We start from the raw sequence: 20,992 nt of genomic DNA on the forward strand, positions 1-20,992 counted from the left end.
ATATCCCATTACTACAAAAAATAAATCAGGATATAGATAGATGGAAGAAGTTAAAATTATCCTTTACAGGTAAAATTGCAGCAATCAAGATGAATATCCTCCCTAAAATCATCTTTTTATTTCAAACTATACCAGTGAATCTCGACAAAAAATTCTTCTTGGATCTGAATAAGAAGGTGCGAGATTTTCTATGGGAGGGAAAGAAGGCAAGGATCTCATATAAGACACTGCAAGGGAAAAAAAATATGGGTGGCTTTGGACTCCCTGATTGGGAAGTATATCAAAAGGCGGCTAAATTAGTATGGATTAAAGAGTGGGTTACATTGCAAAACAAGAGAATTTTGATGTTAGAAGGCCACGATCTACAGGAAGGTTGGCATGCCCATCTATGGGATTTAAAGAACAAAAAAAAAATCATATTTTCATAAACACAAAGTAAGGGAGACTCTTATTCAAACGTGGGAAGAAATTAGGCAACGATTCTATGTGAAAGTACCAAATTGGCTTTCTATTATGGAGGCCCTGACTGCCTCAAATAGAAGAGATATTCTAAAATTCGGCACGTATAAAGATATATTAGACGATAACGGAACCCTTAAATCTCGGGAAACATTAAGAAACCAAGGTTTTAATTTAGATTGGTGGAGTTACCTACAGATAAGCTCAAGATATCAGAAAGATAGAGACCAATTTGGTATAAATGCGAAGCATAACAATGTGGATAAAATTATGTTGGGGGACGGAAAAGAAAATGTTAGCGAAATTCTACAATCTTCTATTAGGCGAGGACAGGGCAGAAGGAATAGCCAGAAACCAATTAAATATTTGGGAAAAAAACATTGGTTATAGATTAAATTTCAACGACTGGGAGGAGGCCTGGAATAGAAACTACAATTTGACTAAATCAGCAACATATAGGGAGAACCATTACAAAATTTTCCATAGATGGTACCTAGCACTAGCTAGATTAGCAAAAATATTTCCTAATGCTTCAACAACATGTTGGAAGTGTGGAAAGGAGGTTGGCACCTTCTACCATATGTGGTGGTCCTGCCCTGAGACAAAAAAGTTTTGGATAAGAATACGAAATTGGTTACGAGAAATAGTGGAAGAAGAAATAAACTTATCCCCTGAAATCTTTTTATTGGGAATGATCAGAGATGGATTTTCTAAAGATAAGATACATCTTATAATACATATCACAACAGCGGCCAGGCTAGTTTTTGCAAAGTACTGGAAGGACAAATCAACTCCTCCAGAGGAAATACTAATAAACAAAATCTTAGAATGTGTAGAAATGGCAAAATTAACAAGTGATCTTAATAATGATGTGAACTCAAAATTCTATGTAGTATGGGAAAGGTGGTACAAATGGTGGAATAACAGAATGAGATTGTTATGTTAGGATATGTTTACTTTTAGTAATGGTAGTTTCGAATTTATTTGATATATATATTTTGTAAATATGTAAATACACGACACCTCAGATGTTAACAGAGATTTGATGTTTTCTACAGTTTTAAAACCAATAAAGTATATTTTTTAAAAAAAAGATATACAGATGATTTCAGGAGAAAATTAACATTTCCCCATGTTAGGGAAATGAGGAGAGTATAATGCCATCCATTCTAAAGCAGGTAGTTACGCATTCTCTTTTGAAAGTTATATCTGGACCCAAATGTCCTTGATAAAATGAGCTGCAGCAGAAATGAAGACCACCCAAGATAACTTAATGCCTGCTCAAAACTTGAGTTTTACCATGGCTAAATATACATTTTTTTTAATATTAAACTCTTACCTCATGTTTTGAAACAATATTATTGAAAACCCAAGCTATCGTTGGTGATGGACTTCCTGTGGCTTCACAATATAAAGTGATAGTTTTGCCTTCAACAACTGTGAGATTTTGTGTATTCAACTTGACTGAAGGCATGCCTAGAGAGTAAGACAGAAATATTTTTAAACCTGAACATATATAGTATGGTATATGTTTGTCAGTTCTCAGAAATTAACAGCAATATTTTGGCGCATCAAAACAGAACTTTAAAATAAACAGAGTACTGATTCGTTACAACAACCTCACAAAGTAAAAGGACTTTATTCTACAGACAGTTTCATATAGTAGCAAAGACTGTTTGATGCTATCCCTATCTCAAGTAAAACTTCCTTAATATCTAGTATGAAGTATTTAATATTTGTCTATTCATCTGTTCCCTTATTGCATTCAGTTAAATATGTTTATCAAAATGTGTAAAGGAAATTTATATCATGTGATTTACTGGATTATTCTCCATTCCTCCCAAGTGAAGACATCTCCAAAGTAATCTATCTCTCACAGTAACAGTGACCACTACAGAGTAGTCATTTAGATTACCGTTTAAAATTCAACTATGCCACTGGTGGAACTATAGGCACCAAAGATTATTCTTAAAAATCCTTTTCCTTTCACCAATATTTGGAACAAATCTCTCCACAAGATCTAGAATAGGCCTGGATTTATTTTAGCTTTGTGCTTACTTAAAGCACAAATACTGCTTTATTGTATACTGTACAACAAATATTGACTTGTCATTTTCAACCCCAAGCCTAATTTTGTTTTTCCCTGGACATTCTGACATCAATCTAGAAAAAGTAGGGTCCTGTTTTAATTGTGTAGAATGTGTAAAAAAAAAAAAAAGGAATGATTTTTGAACTCATGCAACATTGTTCCTCATTGTTGATATTGAAAATTAATACATGCCCATATAACTATTATCCATTCCAATTTATATAGAAATTCTCTGGGACTGTGCAATAACATGTGGACTGCTATTATGTTCCTCAGACAGGGATGTTCTCCCCTTGTGAGATGTCCTTGAAAATATGTTATTTGTTTGTAGTATAGGTGCCTAGTAACTTGTGAACATAATGAAAGTTGGAAATATATTTTTTCCAGAAGAAATTAAGTTAAATGTGATAGATAATCTGAGCCTTTGGAATTCTTCTTTCAAAATCTGTACATATTTTTTTTTTAAAAATATGAAATTATATTCTGATACTGCTATTTCAGTTTGTCATTTGGAATACTACTTCATAAGGTAAATCTTGTATGTATTTGGCAATGAATATGTGCAAATAAATTTCCAATTACAGGCTAATGGACTGCTGCAGATCTGAACTATCTGCGAAGATCTTAAGTCCTTTTCATCGATTTCAGAAAGTAAAGGCAAAGAATGCTAGTTACCATTTAAGCAACAGAATGGAACAGAATACCACTGTCATTATGTCACATAATCTCCTAGATACACAATTATATTTGCAGCTGAAAATTTAAGGATGGAAGAAACTGAGAGAAAACAGATAAGGTTTTCACATACATACGGCTCTCAAGAGAGGGGAAAGGAAATAAAAATCTGCTGAAGAGCTACAGGAAAGGTCATGTTGGAGTCAAAGAAGGAGAAAGAGAATATGGCTAGCAAATGAAGTGGATCTAGGCAATTTCAGATTGCTGAAGATATCTACGTTCCTGTGAGATGGAAAATAATCCACAAAGAGTCAGCAGATGGTTATCTATGCTTTATCATATCAGCCCCCACTTTGCACACACCCCCAAGGAAAAGGATGACTGAAAAATAAGTTGATTAACTTTCTGCTAGCCTCCCTCCCCAAAACAAATTGCCAGCTACTGTAAGTCTAACAGAAGCCTACCTAAATACTTATTTTGCTAACAAAAGGAGCACATTAGCAGAAGTGTTACTTTTGGAGGCAAAGGGACGGTTTTGCAGAGTAATGTATGTAATTGAAAAAAATGTCGACCTCCTAGGATACTGAATGCCCTTCCTCTGTGAAATGTTATGAATAAATAAAATCTGAACTGAAAGAACCCCCTTTCATTTTGCCTCTAAATAGCTACAAGCTTCTATACCAGTCAATTTGCACTAAAAAGTCTAGAGACTGAGAATGTTCAAAATTCAGGGCAGACAAAACTAGCAGAAACCTTTAACTTACAATAAAAAGAAGGTGCAGTCATAGATGTTCCAAACTGTGGAAACCTACCCTCTTTTTTGTACTGTACATTTATTACTTTACATTCATAAAATACTCTGAACCCTACTGAACAATTATGTAACCTTTCAAGAGCCTATTTCAAGTTCATTTATGCGAGGGTATGATTGAGACAGAACGTGAGCAGTATTGAAATAGTAATATTAGAATCCTCCACAAGCCCTACCGAACTGTGTAAGGCTTATTTTTTAAAAAAATATATACAAGCTCACAAGTTAATAACTAGCTGCACTTAACATTTTGAGGACCAGAGGACTGAGAGCTACAGGCAAAACTATTATTCAAAATGGATGTACTATGGATTACACAACTGGGCGAGGCTGGCATTTTGCTGTTCAGTTTTCTATAACAAGAGTTTGCATTTGCCACACCAGGCAAAAAAAAGGAGTTCTGATAGAACCAAGCTTGTATTTGTTTCTTACTCAACCAGTCTTCTAAAATTTATGCCCAAACTTGCCTAAACACAAGCTACTTTTAAAAAATCCATTCAAGACTGATTTTCCCAGCTTGATATTGTCACAATGGTTTTGAAAATTATAGGTGAGATTACTGGGTTTCTAAAGTGCAGCTCCAATATTTGAATATATTTTAAAATGCTCAAGTACAGCTTAATGTCTATAAAATAGCAAATCTTTTTTTCCCCTATATCACAGAGACCTTACTTTCATAGATAATTTCTCCCATAAGTATTTTTATTGGTCTCAGATTTTTTTAAAGAATATGATATTGATATTATATTCTAATAAGGAAGCTATAGTTCACTCAATGAGGCATACCATGTCATCACAAAGCTTTGATTGGCAGTTATCTAAACTGGAAGAAAACTCTGCATGTGAGTTGCATATTTATTGTAGCCTCAAAGCTTTCAGTAACTGGAATTACTGGACAAAGTCTTAAGAGCAAAATTAAACAGAACATCCATTAAAATCCTAGTGCTGAATATATTTTTGAACCTGGTTTACTGTTTGTATATTTTAATACAATAAGGTGAATTACACAGAAAATATCTCCATGGTTGCAACTGCACAAAGCAAATAACATTATCTATTTAGAAGTAACACTGCAAACTATATACACACAAGTAATGAAAAGTGGTGGGCTTGCATACTAATTGGTTTGACAACAGGAGAGAACTCTAAATATAGAAACACTGCATAAGATATTAGTTGTTTTTGTATACCCTCATTCAGAGGCCATTTTGCATAAAGCATTTGGAATTATCAAAAAGGCTTGCATAGTTAACTTAGACATAATGCCCGCTATTATTAATACTTTGGTGTGATGTACATAACAGTAAAGGCAAAATCTTCTCATGAGTCAAGTTCAAATCCTGGTGACTCCATGGAACTATTGATGGAATCATTCTGGTAAAAATACAGAAGTGGTGGTTTGCCATTATTTATTTTCAGAATCTTTCTAGAAAAACTGATTTAGAATTTTCTGATTATATTTTCAAGTATTAACTAGATTCAATCCTACTCAAGTTTCTAAAATCAGCCAAAGCAGTTATCTCTCTGATTCTTAGCTAATATGCTTCCACAGTCCCTCATTCTTCAATACAGTATAATTAGTAAGACACAAGTACAACATTTTTAAAAATTCTTTTTTTCAATTAACTGTGGAAAACTATTGTTTAAATGAGAAATTATACTTAAATTAAATAATTAGAAAACAATCCAATCATGATCCATAATCTGAAATTCATTTGTTTCCCTAAATGATAAATCTAACCAATTTTTTCACTTATGAATATTTTGAGAAACTACAATTTAGTTTTTAAAAAATGGGAGATTCTGCTGTAATCTTTGCTGCCACACCGGTGAGAAAAATCCTATAAATCAAAGCAGGTTGTCTATCTGAAGACAATATTTATTGCTCCATTTCATAATTTCTGATTATGTGCATCTCTTATAACAAGGTTGCATTCTTGTGCATCAATGAAATACAAATTTTCTTGAGTTGGGCTTAATTCCCAGTTACTACATGAACACATCCATGTAGTATTCTTGACAACAATACAGAAGTAGTTTGTCACTGCTTTTGTCTATTATTTTTTCTCAGCTTCTCTGACTAAAGCCTTTGGATTTCCAAAGGGTCTCCTATACAAGCATACACCCAGATCAACTCTATTTAGCTTTTTGGGAGCAGCAACGTTCGGGCTGTTTGTTCCCTATTGTTGTCATTTATATAATAAGAATCATTAAGTGAATTTTTCAGATCAGGATATATTTTGCAGAGAACAACAAGCTCACTGAGCTGATGTTGATGGGTACATAATGAATCCATATGAATCTGCTGGATATTTATGCTCCATCCAAAATCTGTGGAGAAGCAATTTGACAAACCTTCCATTCATCTGGAATCTTTTTTTTATTTATAGATAACTTTCCCTATCAGTATTATGGCTGTATTTGGATCTGTGTTGAAAGAGCAAAATGTGATTCTGAGTATGTGTCTTAGGAAAATATGCATCTTAGGAAAATATAAACTAGATCTTAGGAAAATATGTATCTAAGATGTACCTGACAGGGGTTAGATATGTGCCCACGTATATTCCAAATCACTATTACCCTTCAAATCTGGACCTCTACACAACTAGAATCATTCTAAAATTCTTCTGTTTTTATTTTAATAAAATAATGTCCTATAAATAACTAAAGATAATTTACAATCAGTATTATAAACAGGGATGTAGTACTATAAACAGGGATGGAGTATTATAAAAAGGAATGGAAACAGATATGAGCTCCACCTCCTATAGTTGGCAATGACTAGCGAAGTAAAATCCGCAGGGACTCCTTTCTTTATTATAAACAGGGAAAGAAATAATTTGAAACTTTTCTGGTACATCCATTCTTCCAAGCATTACCTGGTAAAAAATAAGTAGGGAATATTGTCTAAGGTATCCTAGATGTTGATATCTCTATTGTACAGAATTTCAGCATAATCCTCTTTGCTGGATCTTTTTTGACTCAGTTATTATCTATTCATTGATGTCTCTTAATATTATCAATTCAAGGTTGCAAACTCTGAGTTAGGAAATCTTTTGGATAACTTTCCTTGTTTTGATGTGACTGTGTTTTCAATGTCTTTACTATTTCTTGTCTCTTCTAATAGGTTTTTGAAATTCTATGTTAAGTTCCTTCTTGAAATCATGTCTTTCTTGCCTTTGTCTTGTCTTCTCTTCTGGACAATATTCACTGTCTGTTTTGCCATCCAGTTTGCTTTATTCTATTTTTGGGGTAATCTCATTTCACATTCACCCTCAAAAATGGCTTTGATTTAACTCCACAGTTGCTCTGGTTCCCTATTAATGAGTTCAAGACGTCAAAGCAGCACTGATGTTTTCTTTGATAACTGTTGGTATATTTTAAGATTGTATTGATAGCTGGTTGACTTTGTTCTTTTGTTTTTTCTTGGCTTGGATTTGCATATGAATAGTTCACAATTTGTTCCTTCCCACTTTTTAGATTGTTTTAATCCAGCCTTTACTATCTTTTATAAATAACTCAAGGCAATGAACATATTTGATAATCCTTCTGCCTCCTATTTTCTCCATAACTATAATCCTGTGACCAGGTTGGGCTGAGACAGAATGATTGGCCCAAAGTCTCCCAGCCAGCTCACATGCCTAAGGCAGGAGCCGTGGGAGTAGAATTCAGTTTTCTAGTTCCTAGCCTGGTGACACTACACGGATTTGGCCTCTCGCCACAGTTTTGCTGTTATAATTTACCTCTTCAATTCCGTGTATTAATTATATATTAAATTTTATTTCTGTGTGCTCTATCTGGTTATGTCCATGTATAAGTGTACCGTTTTGGGTGTTGAAGAATGTGATAGCAATGAAGAAATCATTACTTTGTCAAAAATGTATAAGCTGTTCTCCTGCTTTGTTTCTATTTTCTAGTAGTATAAGGACTATATAAAAATATAGTCCAACTACATTTTTATCCTTACTACTTGCAACTCTTCAACCACAAGCAGCGCATCTCACTTGCATGTTTTGTCATTTTCAAATCAAACTTGACTACAAAACTCATCAAGCTCCTTCACTTTTGCATCAATAGTGAGAGCAAAACCATTCCTTCTTTATTTTTCATGCCTTGAATAGTAAGTAGTGTAATATTCTGATTCAAAGTGCCAAATTCCAGTCCATTTGAATTTGTTGAAGCCTAAGATGACTCTGTATATGTTGTTCATGTCTGTGCCTACATTTTAACAATATTTTTTTAAAGGTGGCGTTTTAATCTAGAACTGTGTTTGATCCTCGGGGGATCCCTCAAATTCTACTCAGGGATCTGCAAAATCAAAATTATTTGCCAGATATTGGAGACATTTGCAAAAAATTTTAAAAATGTTACCATTCTCATTATTATTATTATTTGTTTTAATGAACAATATTTCATTAAATGTTATTTATTACCTAGTGTTTTTAATATTGTTATGTTTAACTGATTCAATACATAAGAATTATACAAATGCATATATTTTAATTTTTAATATGGTAAATATTGATAAATGTAAGCAACACAAACAAATGCTCTTTGGGGGTTCTAAATTTTTAAAATGGGAAAAGGTATTGAGAGCAAAGTGTTTATTAAGATGAGCACTGACTATTAGACTGCATTGCCTTTGTGGCAGAATCTTATCAAGGCAGTCCAGATGGAAAAGTTTCTGTGGGATTTTGCCACCTACTGGTAAGGAAAGGAACTATATGATATGTCTCATTTATTATATTTACCTGAAATAAAAATGAATTTTTCCTCCAAATCAATATAATTTAAAATGAAGGGGGAAAAACTTAGATTCTCAGGCAATACAGTAATGGACACTTTTAAAAATTCAGATTCTTTTTGGCAGGAGGATATCTTGAATTTAAAGAAATCTTCCTTTCAGGTAAATATCTAGCTGTTCATCTGCCTATTATATAAAAGTCTTGGGTTTAAAATAATCTTATAATGGTTCCAAAAGCTTTAGAGCAATCTACAATTAGGGGAAACATTTCTGGGAAAGGGGAGGAGTAAATGCTCAAAAATGGGTTGGAAAGATAGAGATAACTATAATTATTTCAATATGAACAATGAAGAGTTCAATGCCATAATATATATGCACATAGGCTGATATTCAAATTGTTCAGTATTGCTTCCCAGATTTAGAAAATGTATAGAACTATATTTTCATGACATATAGCATTAGGTCATGAAAAACTAGATGGGATTATGAATTCAAGTGTAATGGATTTTATTTTTAAGTAATTTTGGAGTATAGTGGGGGTTTTTTTAATTAAAATTTATAAAAGCATAATCTCTGTAACATGTGAACCATATGTAGTATATAAAACATATGGCCAATATTACTGTCAATATTTCCAACAAATCAATGTTTGGCTTAAGTATATCCTTCAGAATCTTATTGTTACAATTCAAATGTATTGAGGGATTTAAATTACTAGTTAAACTCCTAGAGGCAAAGATAATATTTTGAAGTAATGTTCTTAATCCAACTGAGGTTTCTGAATGTACATGATAAAATAAGATCCCATTCCATTCTTGCAGCAAGACTTGCAGTCACATTCATGGGAACTTGTTTAAAAGAGTTATAATTCTGGCCTAAAGTAAATTATATCTCAAAGCATTGTGCAAATTGATAAATCTTCCATCATTCGAAAACCTAACAGCCCCCTCTATGTTCAGACCAGGGGGATTTTACACATCACTAGTTCCAGCCCGATCATTTTAATATTTAGTCAAGATAGCAAAGAGCAAAAGTTCACCTTTAGAAAATTATTTAGCAAAAATGAAGATAGGACATCAGTGAAGATTTACAGAAGGCTTCTGTCAGAGAAGGAACAAGTACTAGGAATGGGGAAAATATCTCATTCAAGACAACTTGATTTCAGAGTGATTTTTAACAACAGTGGAATAATCTGCAACAAGAAGTTTTAAACATGGACTTCATTAAAATATAAAATTTTGAACATGAAATACAGTTAGTCCTCAACTTATGACAATAATTAGGACTAGAATTTCGATTGTTAAGCAAGATGGTAATTAAATGAGTTGCACCTGATTTTATGACCTTTTTGCCAAGATTGTTAAGCAAATCTCTGCAGTTGTTAAGTAAACCATTCGGTCATTAAACAAATCTAGCTTCCCCCGTTGACTCTGTCAGAAGCTGACTGGGAAGGTCACAAATCAGTGGTGGGTTGCTACCGGTTCTCCCCGGTTCAGGCGAACCGGTAGCAGTGACAGTGGGAGGTTCTGCCCACCACCCCGGATGTCATCAAATACGCTCTGCGCATGTGCAGAAGAGGTGCACACATGGGCGAACCAGTAGCAAAGGTAAATGAAACCTATCACAAATAGTGATCACATGACCCTGGGACATTGCAACCATCAAACACATGTGGGTTTCCAAGGACCCAAATTTTCATCGCGTAACCAAAGGGATGCTGCAACTGATGCAAGTGTGAAGATTACTTGTAAGCCACTTTTATCGGTGCAGTTGCAACTCTGAGCAGTCATTAAATTAATGGCTCTATGTTGAGGACTCCTGTACTGAAAAGGATTTGTCCAAACTATAATCTTTTTGATCAAGATATAGATACATAAATATCCATACTGTGCTACATAGATACATAAATAAACATCATGCTATTGCTATTTGGCATAAACAACACTACGCAAACAGTAAGAAACTGTAAGCCACAAAAATTGTCATGTTTTTTCAATGACTTTCTGAAAACAAAAACCTAGTTTTCGCACTCTGCTTGGTACAAAGCTGTACTTCCCAAAATTTTGCTCAGTGTGACTTCTTCCACACTTTCAATCAGAATTCTGTCAAACATCTTCTCAGACATACTTAGCAATGTATGTTTGAGTAAGTATGTCTGAGAAGATGTTTGACATCTCCCTGTAATTCTTACATTCGTTTTTGTTAGTTTTCCTTTTGTATAAGGGAAAAATAACAGCATTCTTCCAATTGTTACGTCCAGATGCAGTTTTTCACATATATGTTAAGCAAGATACACACAGCCATTCCATAGACAAATTGCATTCATATGTAGACATTTCTCCAGTTATATAATCTACTCCTAAGCTTTAACTGTTATCAACATTCTCACAGCAATTATGACTTATTTTTTGTCCATTTATCTTGGGCATTAACAACTATAATGCTTTTAATTTTATTTTTTGGCAGTTCACTATCATCTCCCTATAAACTATAAATATAAAATACTTCTTCCAGGATTCCCTCCTTCCCCTCTTCTTCTGATCCACTTCATTTTGGGCTATTAAAACTTTACCATTCCTTGCTCTCTGCACCTAACCTTTTTACATATTATACAATAACTTTTTTCTCCTTCTATTTTTATAATTCCTTATATGAATTTTTTTCATTCACAACCACTTTTGCTTTCATATTCACAAAGCATTTTTCCATACTTTCCATTAGTGTAATTTCTCAGCCTTTTGGGGTAGGTGAACAAGTTGGAGGAAGGCAGGCACAGACTGCGCATGAATTAGGTGAAACCAGGCAAGGGCTAGGGGAAGCTGACATACATACAGTACATATGTCATACATATGAGATTAGCAGTGATATAAATAAATAAATGAGAAATGTAGCTACTGAGTAAAAAAAGAAAAACCTACACATTTTTCCCTATGGTGCAGCAATATTGATTTTTAAAAGTGAATCCAAATTCTAGTCTGTTAAAAAAAAGGTGTTTAATATCTCTTGAGATAAACTTTCTCAGTAGACAATTAGATAAAAAGAAATCTGTTTCCACAAAACAGAATTTTAAAAAACTAGAAACAATATACTAGATACTAAACAGAAAAACAGAAAAGTCTGTTTTACATAGAGCTAGTGAATAGCAAGCCTCATTGCCTGTCCTCAGATAATATATACTAAGCCAAGATTGGTTTAACTACAGTTTATTAACTAAAGCCCATTTGTCTGTAATGACTCAACACAATAAATCATGGTTTACAGACCACAATAGCTAGATTTTATATTTAAACTTCTATAACTAATCATGTGGCACGTGGTGGCTCAGTGGCTAAGACGCTGAGCTTGTCGATTGAAAGGTCGGCAATTCAGCGGTTCAAATCCCTAGTGCTGTGTAACAGGGTGAGCTCCCGTTACTTGTCACAGCTTCTTCCAACCTAGCAGTTTGAAAGCACATAAAAAATGCAAGTAGAAAAATAGGGACCACCTTTGGTGGGAAGGTAACAATGTTCCGTGCCCCTTTGGTGTTTAGTCATGCCGGTAACATGACCATGGAGACGTCTTCAGACAGCACTGGCTCTTTGGCTTTGAAAGGGAGATGAGCACCACCCCCTAGAGTCGGGAATGACTAGCACATATGTATGAGTGGAACCTTTACCTTTAACTAATCATGGTATGAATATATTTCCGGCTAAAGACTATACTCCAACATTACTGGATAGGAATCAGGATGAAAACTAAATGTAATTTACATTAAAATGTAATTAAAAATTAAAATAGTTAATTTGATTTTGTCTCCTGTTGTGTATCTGATCATTTTTACTTCCTGTCATATTATCATTCCAATTTGGTGACAATTTGGAAGTCCCTGAGAATTACATATGACACTGGGGCTCAGGGCCTCTCATTCAGAATGGTCCATGAACTCAGGAACTCTCATATAAACATGTGTGTGATTGTCGTTTAAATTTTCCATGCTCCTCAGTTAAACTTCTTTGTTCTTACTTTTCTCTTAAGCAAAATAATTAGAAGCACTGGTTTTAAATACTGTTTAAATTTGGGCAGGAGAAGATTTGTTTAGATGTATAATATGGATAATTTGATTATGGCAGGTCTGTGCAGTGAAGTTATGACAACTAAAATATCTCTGTCTTATAAAGTGCTCCCAAGAAAGAACATCATAAGATAAAAATTTTATCCTTGTATATTTGCACTTTATAAACAAAGCCCTTGGCAGCCGCAATTGTAACGGATTCCCATAGGAAACAAAGATACAAAATTAAAAGAAAGAAAATACTAAAGAATGAAATATTCATAATACTACAAGTTAACCAGTGGTGGGATTCAGCCGGTTCTGTCCTGATTGTGCAAACCGGTAGCTGTGACTGCAGGAGTCTCTGCCTACCCGCCCAGACATAATGCACAACTACTGCACACACACACAGACACACACACACACACACACACTTGCGAACCGGTAGGGAAGGTAAGTGAATCCCACCTCTGAAGTTAACACTTGTATATTGAGCTATACCTAACTATATTTATATCCCTCCCAATTATAAACCTTATACAAATCTGTCTAAATAAATTCTATTGTCTCTCACATAATAGGTGAGGAGTCTGAGCCTGTGTGGGAGAATGGTTAGTTTTGCCTCTAGACATGGCAAATGTGAAATTGTCCTATGAATAGCACAGCATCTTTAGTATCTTTTCTCAAACAGGTAGGTAGGTAGGTAGGTAAGTCAACACATGACTACCACTACACTAGCTCTCCAAAACAAAAATGGAAGAAAATCTCTAAGGAGTATACATATAAGTAATATGCCTAGCTTAAGTAAAGCAGCATTTCTTGATGTTGATATTTCAACAGCAAAGAGTAGTATAGTCCTCACCACAATGTCAGTGATGGGATCAATGTTTAGGAATTGGTATAATTTGAATTCCAGAAATCCAAAACAATTCAGAAATCCTGAACAATGGTCTGACTCTATGTAAAATTCATCTGTACTATATTGAATTACACCATAAAGAACTATAAAAAATGACAGCTTGCAGTCTGCCCTAAGGACTGGTCTTTGTAGAAGAGATTTCACAGCTATTGAGAGATTCCCCCAACTTAAAACAGCATTCTGCTTTAAGCATGTCTGCATACCTAGGAATAAAACTGACAGATATAACACCAAAGCCACCAAATATAATTCAACAGTGTGCCCAAATATTGATTCTTATGACAATTTTTCTATTCATGCTGAATGATATTGTGCTTAATTTGAACATGCTCCATTACATCTTTATTTTAAAGTTGTCATTTTTAGTACTGAAATAAACAGGTTACCATTTTTTCAAGTTATAGTTGTATATGTTTTAAGGAATATATTATCACAATTACTGCAGGAATACATTTCAACAGAAGCCTCAAAACTGATTCATCCATCACTCCAACCTTGACCATAATAACATATGGCTAAATAATTCTAATCTGACTATTGCCAAGAAGCAGAGCTAAAACAGAAATTTCTCACCAAACAAAAAAAAATGCAGAATGCAAAACACTGTGGAAGGGGATGAAAGCCAAATACTTTGATTCATCTGGTATTTTTTTAGACAATAAAATGCTATCATGGTTAACCTAAGCTATCCCAGTAATTAAAAGCATCACAGGACTTGTTGGTTACACAAATATTTTATCCAGAAATCTTGTAATAAAGTACTAAAAATAATCTGGTTTCAAACTGGCAGATGTCAGAGAAATTTCCTTATGGATTTTTGTTTTTCAAAGCTTGTAAGGCTTAGGTTTTCATGTCTGTCAGTTGCATTGATCCACAGAATTGTTAAAGAACTATGTCTTCCTTCTACCCTATGCCAAACTCACATCTTTTAAAGAGGTACTTCAGACAATATCACACAGATCATCAAAACAAATTACACCACACTAAATGCGTCTCTTAAATTTTACTCCCTGTTGGATCAGAAGCAAAGAGAAATATAAAAAAAAATATAGTGTAATTCTTTTTAAAAGGGTAATAAAGTAAACCTTAAAACTTTTCAAGATGATGCCTCAAAATGAAATTTTACACTATGCTGCTCCAATATACAATATAAATATGCCACTCAATTTTTTTAATAAGAAAAGGTAGCAAAGAAAAGAAAAAAGAAGGCGCAAGTCCATTGACACAAACTATTAATGCAAGGAAAGGAAAACAGGAGACAGAATATCAAGCACCATAAACGAGCCTGCAAAAGACCTTCATTCAAGATTTTTCCATTTTTACAGCGTAAACTACAGAAAGCAAAAGGGATAAGTGTACGTGACTCTTAGATACTACATTTTCCTTCCACTAATACAAATAAATTTTATGCATTTTGTCAATTTCTCCCTCCCACCATAATCTCCAAAATCGCCACCAACTCATTGTTTGGGATGGTCAGCAGTCCTCCAGCATATATTTTAATGGAAATGCAACAGAGAGAAGAATCAGTGAAAATTGTTTCTCTTTCCACCAACAGGAACTTTCCATGAATTGAATGACAGCACAATCCATTAAATACCAGATTATTTGCTCAGATAAATAGCTTGCTTCATTCTAGATGCAAGTGATAATTTTGTGATATTTGAAATGTTTAAAATTATAATTTTTTAAAGCAAAACTTTCTGAAATGGGAACAGATCTTGAGTTCATTCAACGTACAATTATCTGTTTCAGTTTTAACCAACAGCTTTATTTATAGAATAACAGGACATGAGCAGTTTTCAATGTTCTTATAATAGAAACAACACTTCATTAGATAAACTAGAAATAAGAGTACATTTTGGGGGGGAAATATGTGTATCACCAAAACGAATTTGAAAAATTTAAAAAGTCAGAGAATTATTTCAGGCAGAAAATCATGCAGCAACTTAAATTCTATTAATCATGATTCCATTTAAGCACCCTATCTATATATGACTGCAAGAGTTGTCTGAAATAGGATGTCTGTATCTCCCAATCAAAACTAAAACTTGTTTTTAAAATAAGAAAATCCATTAAACTTTCTATGAGGTTCTACCAAAATTAATGAAGTTTAGACAGAGGTCTCTTGTACTCCATTTTTAACAGCTTAAATATAGATATTAATAAAAGTGCATTACCACAGTTTGGGACTGGCTTCTCTAGCAGAGATATCCTCTGGTTGTAGTCATTTATGCAGTAAAAATCCTGAGTTTCTGCTTTTGGAAACTTGGTCTCTTGGAATACTTTGATCCACATAATATCACAGGAACACTTGAAAGGGTTGCCATCTAAAATCCTACAAAAACAACAACAACAACAACAAAAATAGATTTATATCAGGATTTTTAAGAAAAAAATCCCCCAAACAACAGTTGACAAATGAAAGACACTTTAAAATAAGACTAGACAGGTCTAAACAGTGACAAAAAAGCAGATAATGGCATATTGAATTACACTTGTCTCTAATCAGGCCCACAATTAGGATAAGAGGAAAACACTTTTCATTGCTGTCCAAATAATGTATTTATTTTTCCACTGATTCTTATGTGGATATTTAAATACAACATTGCCATTGCATGGTGGCTCCTGAGCTTTAATTTAGTAATCAGCTAAGTCTATATATCAATAAAATAGTACTTCTGTAGACCTGACAACATTCATTGGATCAGAATATATTCCCTTTTGCATCTCTGGGAAAGGGGATGCCTCTTTTAAGATGAGATCCCAAACCCTCTTTGTTTGATTTTGCCCAAAATAGTTCTAATCCATTTATCTAGTTTAGACTACAATCTGATCCCCTCTAAATGTGTTAGGACTATAATTCCTAACATTTTTAGCCACTGCTGCTAGTTTAGACACATTTGGAGAGAAGCAGGTTTGAAAAGTTGTAGCTCAAAAATCTGACTTTGACTGGGAAGAAAAGAATGCCATTTTCTTCAATTCAGTAGAAAAAAAATTATTCTGGACCATGAAGAAGAATCATATTTAATTCTCAGTATACAGTGTCCCATAATACAGTTTTAGATGTTTTCTATTATTGTGGATAAACTGAGCTCCCCCTTATGGTCAAACGTCACAGAAATATATTTCAAGCAAAAGATGCAGAAACTTGAAAAAGAAGTCATCTATGAAACCCTTGGAACAAATGCAAAAATGGCTTACATTTAAGACTACAACAACAAATACTGGACTCTAAGGCTTAGAAGAATATATAAGCTCACACTGAGGAATTAAAATAGACTCTTTATTATCCACTTAAAATTAACACATCCAGGAAAGCTTATTTAATTGGGTACTTAAAGTATTTCTTGTACTTAATGTATAAAGAAGCTAGAATAAAAAAAGAAACAGCAAAAAGTCCAGATGTCTGGCTCAGGCAAGGAACATTATCTCAGCTTTGCTCATAAAAGCATAACCTATATTTCATGAGCTAATTCATTGATGTACCACTTGTTGCCCCTAAGTCATTTTATTAAGATGAAACAATCCAGCACTAATTATAACAATCTACAGGCAGAACATTTGATTTGGTCTTCCAGATCCTTCTGTTAATGTAATCTCATAGAATATTCACAGCAGTTCAGATGTTTTCGAAGCTGTCTGAGTAGATCAGCTCAAATAAATATTCAGATCAAAGAGAGAGTTTTGTAGGTTTGACAAATTTATGCTAATATATTGAAAACGTTAAGCAGTCTACTTCCACCTGTTTTGGAGAAACAATAGTTGCTTTCAGTGGTGTGTAGGAGAAAAGAAAGCATGTAGACCTCAGTATAAATATACAACTATACCAAACAATCTCTATTCTCAGCTCAATTACACTTTAATTGGAAAAGAGCGGGAACTACATCATAAAGCAAATCTGTATTTGAAATTCCACAAATAGCTTCCAAATCTGGAGAGTTCTCCCTCTCCAATAAATGGATGAATGTGCTAATATATTTTTGTGCATATATATATTTGTGTATATATGTTCAGGAAATAAATGGAATTAATAATTTACAATTATCTGTTTATAAAATAAAGTAGCCCATTTACAAAAAATAATTGCTACAATATTGGCCTATATGAATATGCTTTGATTTCCAACTGTTTAGGAAAAATATCTTCCTATCTGATAAATATGACACTTGTGAAATTAACTGTAACAATACAGTGAACAATAACATTTCTGTTATGCAAGGAAAAAAGGGTAGATTTGAACAGGCCTGGTATTGTGGATGATGATAGAAAGGAAGAGTTTTAACTACCAAACTTGCAGCCAAATTCTGATCCTTCTGGGACAAGGAGAAAATTTGAAATTTTAAATATATGACATAGGCACCATGGTAATTCTGGTCAGAAACAGAAAACAACCCAGCAAGATGACTCCTCGTGAATTTCTACAGATTTCCAGATTGATTTCTACCACTCTAATTTTTGTTATTTTTAACTGGGAAGATGCAAGTGCAGATAGACAAGCAGGCAGTGGGTGATGCAGTGTGGCATGAGTGTAGCTCAGTAGGAAGGTGAGCAACTACAGTGTGCAGTGGGTGCACATGTCGGTGCCATAGTGCAGCACAAATGCAGGTGGGGAGTGAGTGCTGCAGAGTGGTGCGAGGAGGTGCGTGCTTTGGCCCAGTACAAGTTCAACCAGGCAAATAGAGGGGGAGTGCTAAAGTGCAAATGTAACCAGGTGGGTCTGAGCTATGGAGTGCAGACAAGGAGGTGCACTATGGAGTATGAGATCTCTGGAATCCCTTACTCAGTAATGTGGATCCTCAGGAGAAAAAGCAGAGGGAGCAGGAGTGACTTACAGGAATGTTCTGCAACCTTCCTTGCCAGCTTTTCCATTGACTTTCATAGCCATGGTGATCATGTGACTGTTGCAAGCTTTGTAGTGCGAGCTGGTTGCCAACCACCCAAATCATGTGTCTGTCACGGGGCTGTGACGGTGAAACTTCAAGGACTAATCGTAAGTACCACTAATTCAGCACCACTGAACCTTTGAACAGTCATTGAATTAGTGGTTGAAACCCTAGGATTACCTACACCTTCAATCTATAATCATGGATTGTTCTTGGCTTACCTGGACTGATAGTAATTTTTCATAGTATCCAAACATGGACTAATGACTAGTTCAGAGTTAAGGAGCCATTGGTTTGCATGGTAACTGAAGCAAATTCCAGGACTAGCTGCAAAGTGAAACCATTCTTGCAACAATGGCTCTGTTGCTGCAGTGTGGTTAGCCTAAACACAAAATTATTTTGATGCTTGGAAGGGTAGCCACAAGACGCCCTCAACTATATGTTCCCTGGACTGTGTCCCATATGTTAAATACATAGATACACCCAACACACATATTAAAAACACACAGTACTGTGAAACAAAATTTATTTTTCCTAGAAACATAAACTTTAAATGTTTTCTTCCTGGAATCTAAATACTAAAATACTGTGCCTGGTAATAATGCTAATAACATTCATTATAACAACAAACTTGATTTTTCAGAAAAGCAATTACTTACAGATCTGTCAAATTCAGATGGCGGAAAGTCTTCCTGGACAAACTTGAAAGCTTATTTCTGGAGAAGTTACTGTAAAGAAACAGTGTCATAATTAAAATGAGGAAACAAGGGAGTTTTGAGAGACACATCCCAGGAAGTTAAACTCTGTCAAACAACTCCCGTTGATGATCTCCAAAACTGATACAGATTGTATCCTAGCTTGACATCAAGACTGGGCACACATAAACACTGATTGCAACATGTACCTTAAAACAGTTCAGTTCAAGTGAAGGAAAAGAAACATTGGATTAAGTTTTACTCCAAAGATGTTCTCAGATGTTGACTAAACGCTCAATTTATTCATAAGCAAAATAGATGTTTACCATATCGTCTTTGATCCTACATCAAAGATTTTACTTTTCCAAACCCTGGCTAAATCCCAAACAACTCCATCACAGACTTTTTAGAAATACTTTTTTAAACTATGTGTTCACAGCAAACATCATGGAAAAATGGTAACATGAAATCATTAAGCCTTTCAGTTCAATTACATATTTACTGTATTATATTGCAATACACTTTTGCATCTTCCATTACAATGAAAATCAAATGCATTCTTGCTCTTGACTATATTCACATGATCGCATGCACTGTGAGAGGCACCCCTTTACTAAAGAATATTTAAATTTGACAAAATATAAAGATTTCCAGACTAGCAGCACCTTTCTTTTTATTTTCCATAGGAAATATATTCTCACTGAATAAGATATAGGCTCCCTGCCACAATAAAAATGTTGCGAAATGGTGCTTGTCTGAATTTTTTTCAATCCAGATCCACCTACCTGAAGTATATAACAGTAGTTTCCTGCATTCTGTTTTACATCAGGGCCAATTATGAGATGTCAAATATCCAATAAAATAAGGTAAAGGTAAAGGTTCCTTCGCACATATGTGCTAGTCGTTCCCGACTCTAGGGGGAAGTGCTGATCTCCATTTCAAAGCCAAAGAGACAGTGCTGTCCGAAGACGTCTCTGTGGTTATGTAGCCAGCATGACTAAATGCCAAAGGAACACGGAACGCTGTTATCTTCCCACCAAAGGTGGTCCCTATTTTTCTACTTGCATTTCTTATGTGTTTTTGAACTGCTAGGTTGGCAGAAGCTGGGACAAGTAACGGGAGCTCACCCCGTTAACATGGCACTAGGGATTCAAACCGCTGAACTGCCGACTTTTTGATCGACAAGTTCAGCATCTTAGTCACTGAGCCACCATGTCCCTTAGATCCAATAAAATATGTACATATTAAAAAGTGTAGTAACAATGTGCAGCATTACCACTATGTCCTTAGCAGAAAATTTTCTGAACTCATCCATGACATAATAATGCCACACGAATGAAGCAGGAGAATAGAGGGGGATTTTTTAGATAGGTGTTTCATCAGGGTTTGTGTATATGTACATCTTACTTTCTTAAAGTCTATCCTAAAAAACCTTTTTCTTCTTTAATTCTTTTAATTCTTCTGGAAAACAATTGGAAGTGATGCATTTGTTGATTTGCCACCAAAGAGCCTTGCTGGTACAGTGGTCTAAGCAACCTGTTATTAACACAGCGGCCTGCAATTTACTGCTGGTTCGAATCTCTCCAAGGCTCAAGGTTGACTCAGCCTTCCATCCTTTCTAAGGTAGGTGAAATGAGGACCCAGTTTGTGGGGGCAATAAACTGACTTTGTATAAATATACAA

At 34.5% G+C, this 20,992-nt stretch overlaps 1 protein-coding gene across 16 annotated transcripts in view; it reads right to left on the minus strand.

Annotated features, from left to right (window-relative positions):
• Positions 1-20,992, minus strand: part of NTRK2 (neurotrophic receptor tyrosine kinase 2) — a 208,126-nt gene that overhangs the window by 156,189 nt on the left and 30,945 nt on the right. For all 16 annotated transcript variants that reach the window (XM_034410144.3, XM_034410142.3, XM_087886078.1 and 13 more), the window contains 3 exons: positions 19,274-19,342; positions 15,909-16,066; positions 1,799-1,935 (listed from right to left, as the gene is read on the minus strand). In XM_034410144.3, coding sequence (XP_034266035.1) covers positions 1,799-1,935; positions 15,909-16,066; positions 19,274-19,342 — 364 coding nt within the window. The remainder of the gene's footprint in view (positions 1-1,798; positions 1,936-15,908; positions 16,067-19,273; positions 19,343-20,992) is intronic.

This window comes from Pantherophis guttatus, chromosome 2 (assembly GCF_059756535.1).
Source record: "Pantherophis guttatus breed Tessera chromosome 2, ASM5975653v1, whole genome shotgun sequence".
Lineage (NCBI taxonomy): Eukaryota > Metazoa > Chordata > Lepidosauria > Squamata > Colubridae > Pantherophis > Pantherophis guttatus.